This window comes from Salvelinus fontinalis, chromosome 1 (assembly GCF_029448725.1).
Source record: "Salvelinus fontinalis isolate EN_2023a chromosome 1, ASM2944872v1, whole genome shotgun sequence".
Lineage (NCBI taxonomy): Eukaryota > Metazoa > Chordata > Actinopteri > Salmoniformes > Salmonidae > Salvelinus > Salvelinus fontinalis.
In genome coordinates this window covers 95,782,828-95,797,209 of record NC_074665.1, presented here as the reverse complement: position 1 = coordinate 95,797,209, position 14,382 = coordinate 95,782,828, and the positions used below count along the sequence as shown (strand labels likewise).

The 14,382-nt window shown below is 45.7% G+C and overlaps 1 protein-coding gene across 2 annotated transcripts in view; it reads right to left on the bottom strand.

Moving 5' to 3' along the window:
• LOC129864186 (testican-2-like) overlaps positions 1-14,382 on the bottom strand; it is a 70,350-nt gene that overhangs the window by 18,929 nt on the left and 37,039 nt on the right. For both annotated transcript variants that reach the window (XM_055936884.1, XM_055936875.1), the window contains exons 5-8: positions 7,981-8,103; positions 6,432-6,523; positions 6,117-6,243; positions 4,225-4,287 (exon numbers count right to left, since the gene is read on the bottom strand). In XM_055936884.1, coding sequence (XP_055792859.1) covers positions 4,225-4,287; positions 6,117-6,243; positions 6,432-6,523; positions 7,981-8,103 — 405 coding nt within the window. The remainder of the gene's footprint in view (positions 1-4,224; positions 4,288-6,116; positions 6,244-6,431; positions 6,524-7,980; positions 8,104-14,382) is intronic.

The window sequence follows — 14,382 nt, the reverse complement described above, 5'->3', positions numbered from 1 at the left end:
CTCTTGTCTGTTACCTCTGTTGATGGCTCTGATCAGCATCACAGGGGGAGACCTTTCTCTTGTCTGTTACCTCTGTTGATGGCTCTGATCAGCATCACAGGGGGAGACCTTTCTCTTGTCTGTTACCTCTGTTGGTTATCTTTTGACAGGTGCATTTATTTTGGTCTGGTCAACACTGGACACGAGCAGCAGTGTTACACCTCCATTTGCATGAGGTGGGCCAAGGGCTGGTGGACATTATCTCCAGAGTGACAGCTTTCCATCTACAAGCTGCACAGAGACTTCTGTACCAGCAGGGGGTGTGCTGGAGAGACACTGTTTGGGCTGTTCTGAGGAGAGTAGGGGACCTTGGGTAGGACACTGGTACTTGTTCCTGTTGGATATGGAGCAGGTTGATATGTCAGTCATTACTCTGTTCTACCGCTCTGTGCTTTGGGCATGTTCACAGAGATGTTTCACAGTCAGGAGCATGGAGGAGTCACCGTTTCACAACCCACTTCTCCAGACCAGAGTGCTGACCAATGCCATCTTGCAGGTCATAGCGGGGTTTAATAAGTTGGGTGACCTGCAAGAAGAGGATGGATGGAAATCTACCAGCGACATGGCGAAGGCTTCCTCCATAAAGTCAACCAGGCTGCTGCAGCAGGAGGTGGTGGGGGTCCGTGCTGCACTAGGTATAGAGTAGCCAACAGGAGGAGGGTCTAGGTATAGAGTAGCCAACAGGAGGAGGGTCTAGGTATAGAGCAGCCAACAGGAGGAGGGTCTAGGTATAGAGTAGCCAACAGGAGGAGGGTCTAGGTATAGAGTAGCCAACAGGAGGAGGGTCTATGTATAGAGTAGCCAACAGGAGGAGGGCCTAGGTATAGAGTAGCCAACAGGAGGAAGGTCTAGGTATAGAGTAGCCAACAGGAGGAGGGTCTGGGTATAGAGTAGCCAACAGGAGGAGGGTCTAGGTATAGAGTAGCCAACAGGAGGAGGGTCTAGGTATAGAGTAGCCAAGAGGAGGAGGGTCTAGGTATAGAGTAGCCAACAGGAGGAGGGTCTAGGTATAGAGTAGCCAACGGGAGGAGGGTCTAGGTATAGAGTAGCCAACAGGAGGAGGGTCTAGGTATAGAGTAGCCAACAGGAGGAGGGTCTAGGTATAGAGTAGCCAACAGGAGGAGGGTCTAGGTATAGAGTAGCCAACAGGAGGAGGAGGGTCTAGGTATAGAGTAGCCAACAGGAGGAGGAGGGTCTAGGTATAGAGTAGCCAACAGGAGGAGGAGGGTCTAGGTATAGAGTAGCCAACAGGAGGAGGGTCTAGGTATAGAGTAGCCAACAGGAGGAGGGTCTAGGTATAGAGTAGCCAACAGGAGGAGGGTCTAGGTATAGAGTAGCCAACAGGAGGAGGAGGGGGCGGGGTGTACGGAGCCCAGAGCTGTGCTGCTGGGGCTGGTTCCGACTCGGCTGACACTGGACCATGTATATGGGGAGGCTGGTGAACCGTCTGGGGGACTTTGTGGTGGTGTGGGGCGTCAGAGGGGGCTCTATATACCCTGGACGAGGAGGGGGGCTTGGTTCTAACTTTGTAGTCTGTTGAAGTGGGGTTTGTGCTGCTGGTGATGTAAAGGTTTTATGAAATAAAACTCCTCTCTCCCTGAGCCTGCTGTGGGCTCCATGGGGTTCACCTTAACACTGCTCTCCAATCAGCCTGATTAGGCCTTGATCCTGGCTGCTGCCTGTCTGTTTAATGAGCATCCTCCAGCTCCCCTGCTGCTGCAGACACCTTGTTACACAACTACACACAAACTACACACACACACACACACACACACTAGCCACGGCACACTCCTAACACAATGTGCTCCAGGCACCTTCTCAGTACTACACAAGTACACACACACACTGTACCTCACCCCACAGACACACACCAGCCACAACACGGGCAGACGCCAGCAGCAGCAGCTCACACCCGCCCACACCAGAACAGGCTGACGAGTAGATCAGGGGGAATAGATCCTCCACACCTTATTCCTTATGTGAAACCATATGTCTAGGAAACACACACACCTTATTCCTTATATGAAACCATATGTCTAGGAAACACACACACCTTATTCCTTATGTGAAACCATATGTCTAGGAAACACACACCTTATTCCTTATGTGAAACCATATGTCTAGGAAACACACACACCTTATTCCTTATGTGAAACCATATGTCTAGGAAACACACACACCTTATTCCTTATGTGAAACCATATGTCTAGGAAACACACACACCTTATTCCTTATATGAAACCATATGTCTAGGAAACACACACACCTTATTCCTTATGTGAAACCATATGTCTAGGAAACACACACACCTTATTCCTTATGTGAAACCATATGTCTAGGAAACACACACACCTTATTCCTTATGTGAAACCATATGTCTAGGAAACACACACACCTTATTCCTTATGTGAAACCATATGTCTAGGAAACACACACACCTTATTCCTTATGTGAAACCATATGTCTAGGAAACACACACACCTTATTCCTTATGTGAAACCATATGTCTAGGAAACACACACACCTTATTCCTTATGTGAAACCATATGTCTAGGAAACACACACACCTTATTCCTTATGTGAAACCATATGTCTAGGAAACACACACACCTTATTCCTTATGTGAAACCATATGTCTAGGAAACACACACACCTTATTCCTTATGTGAAACCATATGTCTAGGAAACACACACACCTTATTCCTTATGTGAAACCATATGTCTAGGAAACACACACACCTTATTCCTTATGTGAAACCATATGTCTAGGAAACACACACACCTTATTCCTTATGTGAAACCATATGTCTAGGAAACACACACACCTTATTCCTTATGTGAAACCATATGTCTAGGAAACACACACACCTTATTCCTTATGTGAAACCATATGTCTAGGAAACACACACACCTTATTCCTTATGTGAAACCATATGTCTAGGAAACACACACACCTTATTCCTTATGTGAAACCATATGTCTAGGAAACACACACACCTTATTCCTTATGTGAAACCATATGTCTAGGAAACACACACACCTTATTCCGTATGTGAAACCATATGTCTAGGAAACACACACACCTTATTCCTTATATGAAACCATATGTCTAGGAAACACACACACCTTATTCCTTATATGAAACCATATGCCCAGGAAACACACACACCTTATTCCTTATGTGAAACCATATCTCTAGGAAACAAACACACCTTATTCCTTATGTGAAACCATATGTCTAGGAAACACACACACCTTATTCCTTATGTGAAACCATATCTCTAGGAAACACACACACCTTATTCCTTATGTGAAACCATATGTCTAGGAAACACACACACCTTATTCCTTATATGAAACCATATGTCTAGGAAACACACACACCTTATTCCTTATATGAAACCATATGTTCAGGAAACAATTTAGTAGAAAACCTTTCAGTTGATAGCAGAGTCATAGACACCAATATAGAACAGAGTCATAGACACTAATATAGAACAGAGTCATAGACACTAATATAGAACAGAGTCATAGACACTAATATAGAACAGAGTCATAGACACTAATATAGAACAGAGTCATAGACACTAATATAGAACAGAGTCATAGACATTAATATAGAACAGAGTCATAGACACTAATATAGAACAGAGTCATAGACACTAATATAGAACAGAGTCATAGACACTAATATAGAACAGAGTCATAGACGCTAATATAGAACAGAGTCATAGACACTAATATAGAACAGAGTCATAGACACTAATATAGAACAGAGTCATAGACACTAATATAGAACAGAGTCATAGACACTAATATAGAACAGAGTCATAGACACTAATATAGAACAGAGTCATAGACACTAATATAGAACAGAGTCATAGACACTAATATAGAACAGAGTCATAGACACTAATATAGAACAGAGTCATAGACACTAATATAGAACAGAGTCATAGACACTAATATAGAAAACATTTCAGTTGATAACAGAGTCATACACTAATATACTACATTAGGTCATCTTATTGTGTACGTCCCAAATGACACCCGATTCCCTACATAGTGCACTACTTTTAACCACAGCCATATGGACCCTGGGCAAAAGTAGTGTACTATGTAGGGAATAGGATGCCATTTGGGGCAAACTTCCTGTAAAGTCCCTGTTATAAGACAGACACTTACCAGGCTTCTTCTTGGCCACTTGTTGAACCTGGATCCTCTCTAGTTCAGCCAGACAAGCGGGCTCTGAGGAAGACAACAGAGAAGGGATGCCGGGAAAAGCATTTCAACCGTTCTATTCTAAATGGAATTTCAATCAATCGTTTTCATAATCACACTTTTCTCCTGTATTGATTGGTTTAGTAAATCTTGTATTTCATTCTTTTATACTCTTATTGATTATCAACTAAGTGCTGAGTGAACTAGTATAATGGATGTCTTTGGATGAGAGAGAGAGAGCGAGAGGGAGAGAGAGAGAGAGAGAACAAGAGAGCGATAGAGAGAGACAGAGGAAGAGAGAGACAGAAAGAGAGAGAGAAAGAGACAGAGAGAGAGAAGAAAAGGGCAACCAGTGAAGAACAAACACCATTGTAAATACAACCCATATTTATGGTTATTTATTTTCCCTTGTGTATTTTAACCATTTGTACATTGTTACAACACTGTATATATATAATATGACATTTGTAATGTCTTTATTGTTTTGAAACTTCTGTATGTGTAATGTTTACTGATAATTTTTATTGTTTATTTCACTTTTGTATATTATTATTACCTCACTTGCTTTGGCAATGTTAACACATGTTTCCCATGCCAATAAAGCCCATTGAATTGAATTGAATTGAGAAAGAGAGAGAGAGAAAGAGAACGAGAGAGAGAGAGAGAGAAAGAGAGAGAGAAAGAGAACGAGAGAGTGAGAGAGAGAAAGAGAGAGAGAGAGAGACAGAGAGACAGAGACAGAGAGACAGAGAGACAGAGAGAGAGAGACAGAGAGACAGAGAGACAGAGAGAGAGAGTCAGCCAGTCAGTCAGTCAGTAACACTCACATCCCCAGAAGCAGAGGCAACACTATTGGTGATGTATTTATATAGCAGTGGATCTCAGCAGTCTAACAGCCTTAAGATTAAATAGATAGATTTTAAAAACTTGTCAGGGATAGCACAATACGGTCAGGACTTATTTCCATTGTGGTCCTTAAACCCCAGATTGGTCACACACTCACTTTCCCTCCAAAACAGAACCCTGGGTCAGCCAGTCAGTCAGTCAGCCAGTCAGCCAGTCAGTCAGTCAGCCAGCCAGCCAGTAAGCCAGTCAGTCATCCAGCCAGCCAGTCTGTAACACTCACTTTCCCTCCAAAAACAGAACCCTGGGTCAGCCAGTAAGTCAGCCAGTCAGTCAGTCAGTCAGTCAGCCAGTCAGTCAGTCAGTCAGTCAGTCAGTCAGTAACACTCACTTTCCCTCCAAAAACAGAACCCTGGGTCAGCCAGTCAGTCAGCCAGTCAGTCAGTCAGCCAGTCAATCAGCCAGTCAGTCAGTCTGTAACACTCACTTTCCCTCCAAAAACAGAACCTTGGGTCAGCCAGTCAGTCAGTCAGCCAGTCAGCCAGTCAGTCAGCAGGTCAGCCAGTCAGCCAGTCAGTCAGCCAGTCAGCCAGTCAGTCAGTCTGTAACACTCACTTTCCCTCCAGAAGCAGAGGCACCACTCTGCGGTGGATACCCTCCCGTCCAGTCAGCCAGTCAGTCAGTCAGTCAGTCAGCCAGTCAGCCAGTCAGTCAGTCAGTCAGCCAGTCAGTCAGTCAGTCAGTCAGTCTGTAACACTCACTTTCCCTCCAGAAGCAGAGGCACCACTCTGCGGTGGATACCCTCCCGTCCAGTCAGCCAGTCAGTCAGTCAGTCAGTCAGCCAGTCAGTCAGTCAGTCAGCCAGTCAGTCAGTCAGTCAGTCAGTCTGTAACACTCACTTTCCCTCCAGAAGCAGAGGCACCACTCTGCGGTGGATACCCTCCCGTCCAGTCAGCCAGTCAGTCAGTCAGTCAGTCAGCCAGTCAGCCAGTCAGTCAGTCTGTAACACTCACTTTCCCTCCAGAAGCAGAGGCACCACTCTGCGGTGGATACCCTCCCGTCCTTGTAGCCGTCACAGGAGTTGAAGAAGGGCCGGATGCACACCTCATACTTGTCCAGGTTGATAGCTGCCAGCTCGGCCTGAATTCAAATGTACTTTATTTTATTTGGGGTAAAAAAAATAACACATAATGTACTGTATGTGTAAAACTAGATGAGTATCTGATCACAGAAAGAGAACAGCTGAGAGTATTCATTTAAACACTTGTTTTCAAAGTGGTCCTCCATGGTAAAACAAATAAAAGGATTAACAGACAAGACAAAGTTACCTGGTCCAGATACAGATCCGTATTAGTATCCAGTTTAGAGAACATCCAGCCTATGGAATCCTTACAGCTGGCCACCAGGCTCTTGTCCAGGACTGAGGATAGAAAACATAATTATACATTTGATTTACTAGATGTCTGTCAAGACACATCAAATCAAAGTGCAGGTCAAATCAAATCCCAGTTCAATTCAAATCAATCAAAACAAGGACCAAGTGAAACCAAATGTGATTAGTTTAGTTAGTTAGTTAGTTAGTTAGATTAGTTTATGGAACCCAGCACTCCCTGGAAAACAGAGGGTTACTGAGTGGACTATCCTGGCTCAACAAATACCAGGAAATGACTTGATTGTCAATGTGATTCACGTCACTTCTCCTCTTCCTGCCTACTGTCACATAAGGCATATTTTAAAGGAGGCCTTCACAGGGTGCCTGCTATCTCTGTCTAGACGGGAGGGCTGAGAATGACAGAGTGGATGTATGAATGTTTATGTGTCTATCCTTTATTATACTGGGCAATGTCATAATCCATATTTCATCAACTTACAGTTCTATGTTTCACCCTGATCTGTTATTCTCAGTAGTTGTGTGATTGGGAGTTATGTGATGTCATGTTGCTGTGATGTCATGTTGCTGTGATGTCATGTTGCTGTGATGTCATGTTGCTGCGATGTCATCTTGCTGCGATGTCATGTTGCTGTGATGTCATGTTTCTGTGATGTCATGTTGCTGTGATGTCATGTTGCCGTGATGTCATGTTGCCGTGATGTCATGTTGCCGTGATGTCATGTTGCTGTGATGTCATGCTGCTGTGATGTCATGTTGTTGTGCTGTCATGTTGCTGTGATGTCATGTTGCTGTGATGTCATGTTGTGATGTCACGCTGTTCTCTCTTAGTTCCCTGTCTCTCCTCCCTCTATCTCTGATCACAGGTGATGAGCTGCACCTGTGACAGAGGGAATGCTATGGGGTGGGGCTTCAGCCCTCCTGGAGAACATCTGAGAGGGTGTCTCTGTGAGGAGGCCATGTAGGAAGCAATATTAAATCTCCCTTTACCTTTCGCATGATACAACGTGGTCCTGAGTTTAATTCAATACGGTCCAGGCGAAGGTCTGTCTGTGACACTGATGACTTTCAAACACATTGCAACTCAAACAGGAATGTGCTACTTTGTGTATAGCTCTTTATTGGGTGAAGATTTCATTATGGACTGTCATAACTGAGATGTCAGCTGTGAATCAGAGCATAAAGGAGTGTACTGGACGAGAGGAGAGAGAGGAAAGAGAGACGAGAGAGAGACGAGAGAGAGAGAGGAATGAGAGAGAGAGAGCGAGACAGAGACGAGAGAGAGAGAGAGAGAGAGAGAGAGGAGAGGGAGAGAGAGTGAGAGGGAGAGAGAGGAGAGAGAGTGAGAGGGAGAGAGAGAGCAAGAGAGGAATGAGAGAGAGTAGAGAGCAGAGAGAGTAGAGGGAGCAGAGAGAGAGAGATGGAGAAAGAGAGACAAGAGGCAGTGCCAGGTCCAGGAACCCACAAACACACACAAACACACTCACCTGAGGCGGTGCCAGGTCCAGGCTTGCCTGAGTTGTTCTGCTTGGCGTTTCCATGGAGCAGTTGGAACCAGTCTCTGAGGCGGTCTCCAAGGTCTGCCAGGTCCTGCCCAGTACAGCTCTCTGCTATGGGAAGGAAAGGCCCACAGCTCATAACATAACATGTATATCATCGCTACCACACATTAGGACAGGTCCACAAATACCATACAGTAGGACAGGTCTCACTGAGTCCACAACTACCATACAGTAGGACAGGTCTCACTGAGTCCACAACTACCATACAGTAGGACAGGTCTCACTGAGTCCACAACTACCATACAGTAGGACAGGTCTCACAACTACCATACAGTAGGACAGGTCTCACAACTACCATACAGTAGGACAGGTCTAACTGAGTCCACAACTACCACACAGTAGGACAGGTCTCACTGAGTCCACAACTACCATACAGTAGGACAGGTCTCACTGAGTCCACAACTACCATACAGTAGGACAGGTCTCACTGAGTCCACAACTACCATACAGTAGGACAGGTCTCACTGAGTCCACAAATACCATACAGTAGGACAGGTCTCACTGAGTCCATAACTACCATACAGTAGGACAGGTCTCATTGAGTCCACAACTACCATACAGTAGGACAGGTCTCATTGAGTCCACAACTACCATACAGTAGGACAGGTCTGACTGAGTCCACAACTACCATACAGTAGGACAGGTCTGACTGAGTCCACAACTACCATACAGTAGGACAGGTCCACAACTACCATACAGTAGGACAGGTCTCACTGAGTCCACAACTACCATACAGAAGGACAGGTCTGACTGAGTCCACAACTACCATACAGTGGGACAGGTCCACAATTACCATACAGTAGGACAGGTCTCACTGAGTCCACAACTACCATACAGTAGGACAGGTCTCACTAAGTCCACAACTACCATACAGTAGGACAGGTCTGACTGAGTCCACAACTACCATACAGTAGGACAGGTCCACAATTACCATACAGTAGGACAGGTCTCACTGAGTCCACAACTACCATACAGTAGGACAGGTCTGACTGAGTCCACAACTACCATACAGTAGGACAGGTCTCACTGAGTCCACAACTACCATACAGTAGGACAGGTCTCATTGAGTCCACAACTACCATACAGTAGGACAGGTCTGACTGAGTCCACAACTACCATACAGTAGGACAGGTCTCACTGAGTCCACAACTACTATACAGTAGGACAGGTCTGACTGAGTCCACAACTACCATACAGTAGGACAGGTCTCACTGAGTCCACAACTACTATACAGTAGGACAGGTCTGACTGAATCCACAACTACCATACAGTAGGACAGGTCTGACTGAGTCCACAACTACCATACAGTAGGACAGGTCTGACTGAGTCCACAACTACCATACAGTAGGACAGGTCTCACTGAGTCCACAACTACCATACAGTAGGACAGGTCTCATCGAGTCCACAACTACCATACAGTAGGACAGGTCTCACTGAGTCCACAACTACCATACAGTAGGACAGGTCTGACTGAGTCCACCACTACCATACAGTAGGACAGGTCTCATTGAGTCCACAACTACCATACAGTAGGACAGGTCTCACTGAGTCCACCACTACCATACAGTAGGACAGGTCTCACTGAGTCCACAACTACCATACAGTAGGACAGGTCTCATTGAGTCCACCACTACCATACAGTAGGACAGGTCTCACTGAGTCCACCACTACCATACAGTAGGACAGGTCTCACTGAGTCCACAACTACCATACAGTAGGACAGGTCTCATTGAGTCCACCACTACCATACAGTAGGACAGGTCTCACTGAGTCCACAACTACCATACAGTAGGACAGGTCTCACTGAGTCCACCACTACCATACAGTAGGACAGGTCTCAGAGTCCACAACTACCATACAGTAGGACAGGTCTCAGAGTCCACAACTACCATACAGTAGAACAGGTCTGACTGAGTCCACAACTACCATACAGTAGGACAGGTCTCACTGAGTCCACAACTACCATACAGTAGGACAGGTCTCAGAGTCCACAACTACCATACAGTAGGACAGGTCAGACTGAGTCCACAACTACCATACAGTAGGACAGGTCTCACTGAGTCCACAACTACCATACAGTAGGACAGGTCTCACTGAGTCCACAACTACCATACAGTAGGACAGGTCTGACTGAGTCCACAACTACCATACAGTAGGACAGGTCTCAGAGTCCACAACTACCATACAGTAGGACAGGTTTGACTGAGTCCACAACTACCATACAGTAGGACAGGTCTCATTGAGTCCACACCTACCATACAGTAGGACAGGTCTCACTGAGTCCACAACTACCATACAGTAGGACAGGTCTCACTGAGTCCACAACTACCATACAGTAGGACAGGTCTCATTGAGTCCACACCTACCATACAGTAGGACAGGTCTCACTTAGTCCACAACTACCATACAGTAGGACAGGTCTCACTGAGTCCACAACTACCATACAGTAGGACAGGTCTCATTGAGTCCACAACTACCATACAGTAGGACAGGTCTCATTGAGTCCACAACTACCATACAGTAGGACAGGTCTCACTGAGTCCACAAATACCATACAGTAGGACAGGTCTCACTGAGTCCACAAATACCATACAGTAGGACAGGTCTCACTGAGTCCACAAATACCATACAGTAGGACAGGTCTCACTGAGTCCACTACTACCATACAGTAGGACAGGTCTCATTGAGTCCACAACTACCTCATTCACTATCTCAATAAATATATCTGTATCTGCAATAATCAACACATTATCCCCAGCAACACAATGATCTAGCTAGCTAATGTAGACGTCAACAACCTGCTGTACCAGTAGACACTGAGATGAATAACTGTTTGAATCTACTGGCATTTCCACACGACCAAGAGTCACGGACAATCAATGTTGTGTCTGGATATCATGATATATGTCCACTCTAAATAACGAATGGCATCATGACGGAAAGACTATTTCACTCACAGAGTGGGAGACTTTTCAATCAGACCACTGCTAGCCTACCTGCTAACCCCAGTCTCTCAGATCGACTTGTATTGATCTCAACGAGAGACAGCTGCTGTATGAGGAGGTGGTGAGGGAGGGAAAAGGTATCCTCTCTCATAGAATAACGCATCATTAGGCTTCAGTCATATCAACATCACGAAACAGCTACGTTCAATAGATGTCTTCTGTTGGCAGCTAGCTAACACAGGGCGCTGTCTGACAAACAGCTAGAGACCTTGACACACAGAGGACACTGACCAAACAACACACACCCTGACAGAACAACACACACTGACAGAACAACACACCCTGACAGAACAACAACACACCCTGACAGAACAACAACACACTGACAGAACAACACACACTGACAGAACAACACAACCTGACAGAACAACACACCCTGACAGAACAACACACCCTGACAGAACAACACACCCTGACAGAACAACACACCCTGACAGAACAACAACACACTGACAGAACAACAACACACACTGACAGAACAACACACCCTGACAGAACAACACACCCTGACAGAACAACACACACTGACAGAACAACAACACACCCTGACAGAACAACACACACTGACAGAACAACAACACACACTGACAGAACAACACACACACTGACAGAACAACAACACACTGACAGAACAACACACACACTGACAGAACAACACACACACTGACAGAACAACACACCCTGACAGAACAACAACACACACTGACAGAACAACACACCCTGACAGAACAACACACACTGACAGAACAACACACCCTGACAGAACAACACACACTGACAGAACAACACAACCTGACAGAAGAACACACACCCTGACAGAACAACACACCCTGACAGAACAACACACACTGACAGAACAACAACACACACTGGCAGAACAACACACACACTGACATAACAACAACACACTGACACAACAACACACCCTGACAGAACAACAACACACCCTGACAGAACAACACACACTGACAGAACAACAACACACACTGGCAGAACAACACACACACTGACAGAACAACAACACACCCTGACAGAACAACACACACTGACAGAACAACAACACACTGACAGAACAACACACCCTGACAGAACAACACACCCTGACAGAACAACAACAACACACTGACAGAACAACACACACACTGACAGAACAACACACCCTGACAGAACAACAACACACTGACAGAACAACACACCCTGACAGAACAACACACCCTGACAGAACAACAACAACACACTGACAGAACAACACACACACTGACAGAACAACACACCCTGACAGAACAACAACACACCCTGACAGAACAACACACACACTGACAGAACAACACACCCTGACAGAACAACAACAACACACTGACAGAACAACACACACACTGACAGAACAACACACCCTGACAGAACAACAACACACCCTGACAGAACAACAACACACCCTGACAGAACAACAACACACCCTGACAGAACAACACACCCTGACAGAACAACACACCCTGACAGAACAACAACACACCCTGACAGAACAACAACACACCCTGACAGAACAACACACACACTGACAGAACAACACACCCTGACAGAACAACAACACACCCTGACAGAACAACACACCCTGACAGAACAACAACACACCCTGACAGAACAACAACACACCCTGACAGAACAACAACACACCCTGACAGAACAACAACACACCCTGACAGAACAACACACACTGACAGAACAACACACCCTGACAGAACAACACACCCTGACAGAACAACACACCCTGACAGAACAACACACACCCTGACAGAACAACACACCCTGACAGAACAACACACCCTGACAGAACAACACACCCTGACAGAACAACACACCCTGACAGAACAACACACCCTGACAGAACAACACACACTGACAGAACAACAACACACACTGACAGAACAACACACCCTGACAGAACAACACACCCTGACAGAACAACACACACTGACAGAACAACAACACACACTGACAGAACAACACACCCTGACAGAACAACACACCCTGACAGAACAACACACACTGACAGAACAACAACACACACTGACAGAACAACAACACACACTGACAGAACAACACACCCTGACAGAACAACACACCCTGACAGAACAACACACACTAACAGAACAACAACACACCCTGACAGAACAACACACACTGACAGAACAACACACCCTGACAGAACAACACACCCTGACAGAACAACAACACACACTGACAGAACAACACACACTGACAGAACAACACACACTGACAGAACAACACACCCTGACAGAACAACACACACTGACAGAACAACAACACACACTGACAGAACAACACACCCTGACAGAACAACAACACACCCTGACAGAACAACAACACACACTGACAGAACAACACACACTGACAGAACAACAACACACCCTGACAGAACAACAACACACCCTGACAGAACAACAACACACCCTGACAGAACAACACACACTGACAGAACAACACACACTGACAGAACAACACACCCTGACAGAACAACACACCCTGACAGAACAACACACCCTGACAGAACAACAACACACCCTGACAGAACAACACACCCTGACAGAACAACAACACACCCTGACACAACAACACACCCTGACAGAACAACAACACACACTGACAGAACAACACACCCTGACAGAACAACACACACTGACAGAACAACAACACACACTGACACAACAACACACCCTGACAGAACAACACACACCCTGACAGAACAACACACACTGACAGAACAACACACACCCTGACACAACAACACACACACTGACAGAACAACACACACCCTGACAGAACAACACACACTGACAGAACAACACACACCCTGACACAACAACACACACCCTGACAGAACAACACACACTGACAGAACAACACACACTGACAGAACAACACACACTGACAGAACAACACACACTGACAGAACAACACACACTGACAGAACAACAACACACACTAACACAACAACACACACTGACAGAACAACACACACACTGACAGAACAACAACACACACTGACAGAACAACACACACTGACAGAACAACACACACTGACAGAACAACACACTGACAGAACAACACACTGACAGAACAACACACTGACAGAACAACACACACACTGACAGAACAACAACACACACTGACAGAACAACAACACACACTGACAGAACAACACACACTGACAGAACAACACAATGACAGAACAACAACACACCCTGACAGAACAACACACACTGACAGAACAACACCCTGACAGAACAACACCCTGACAGAA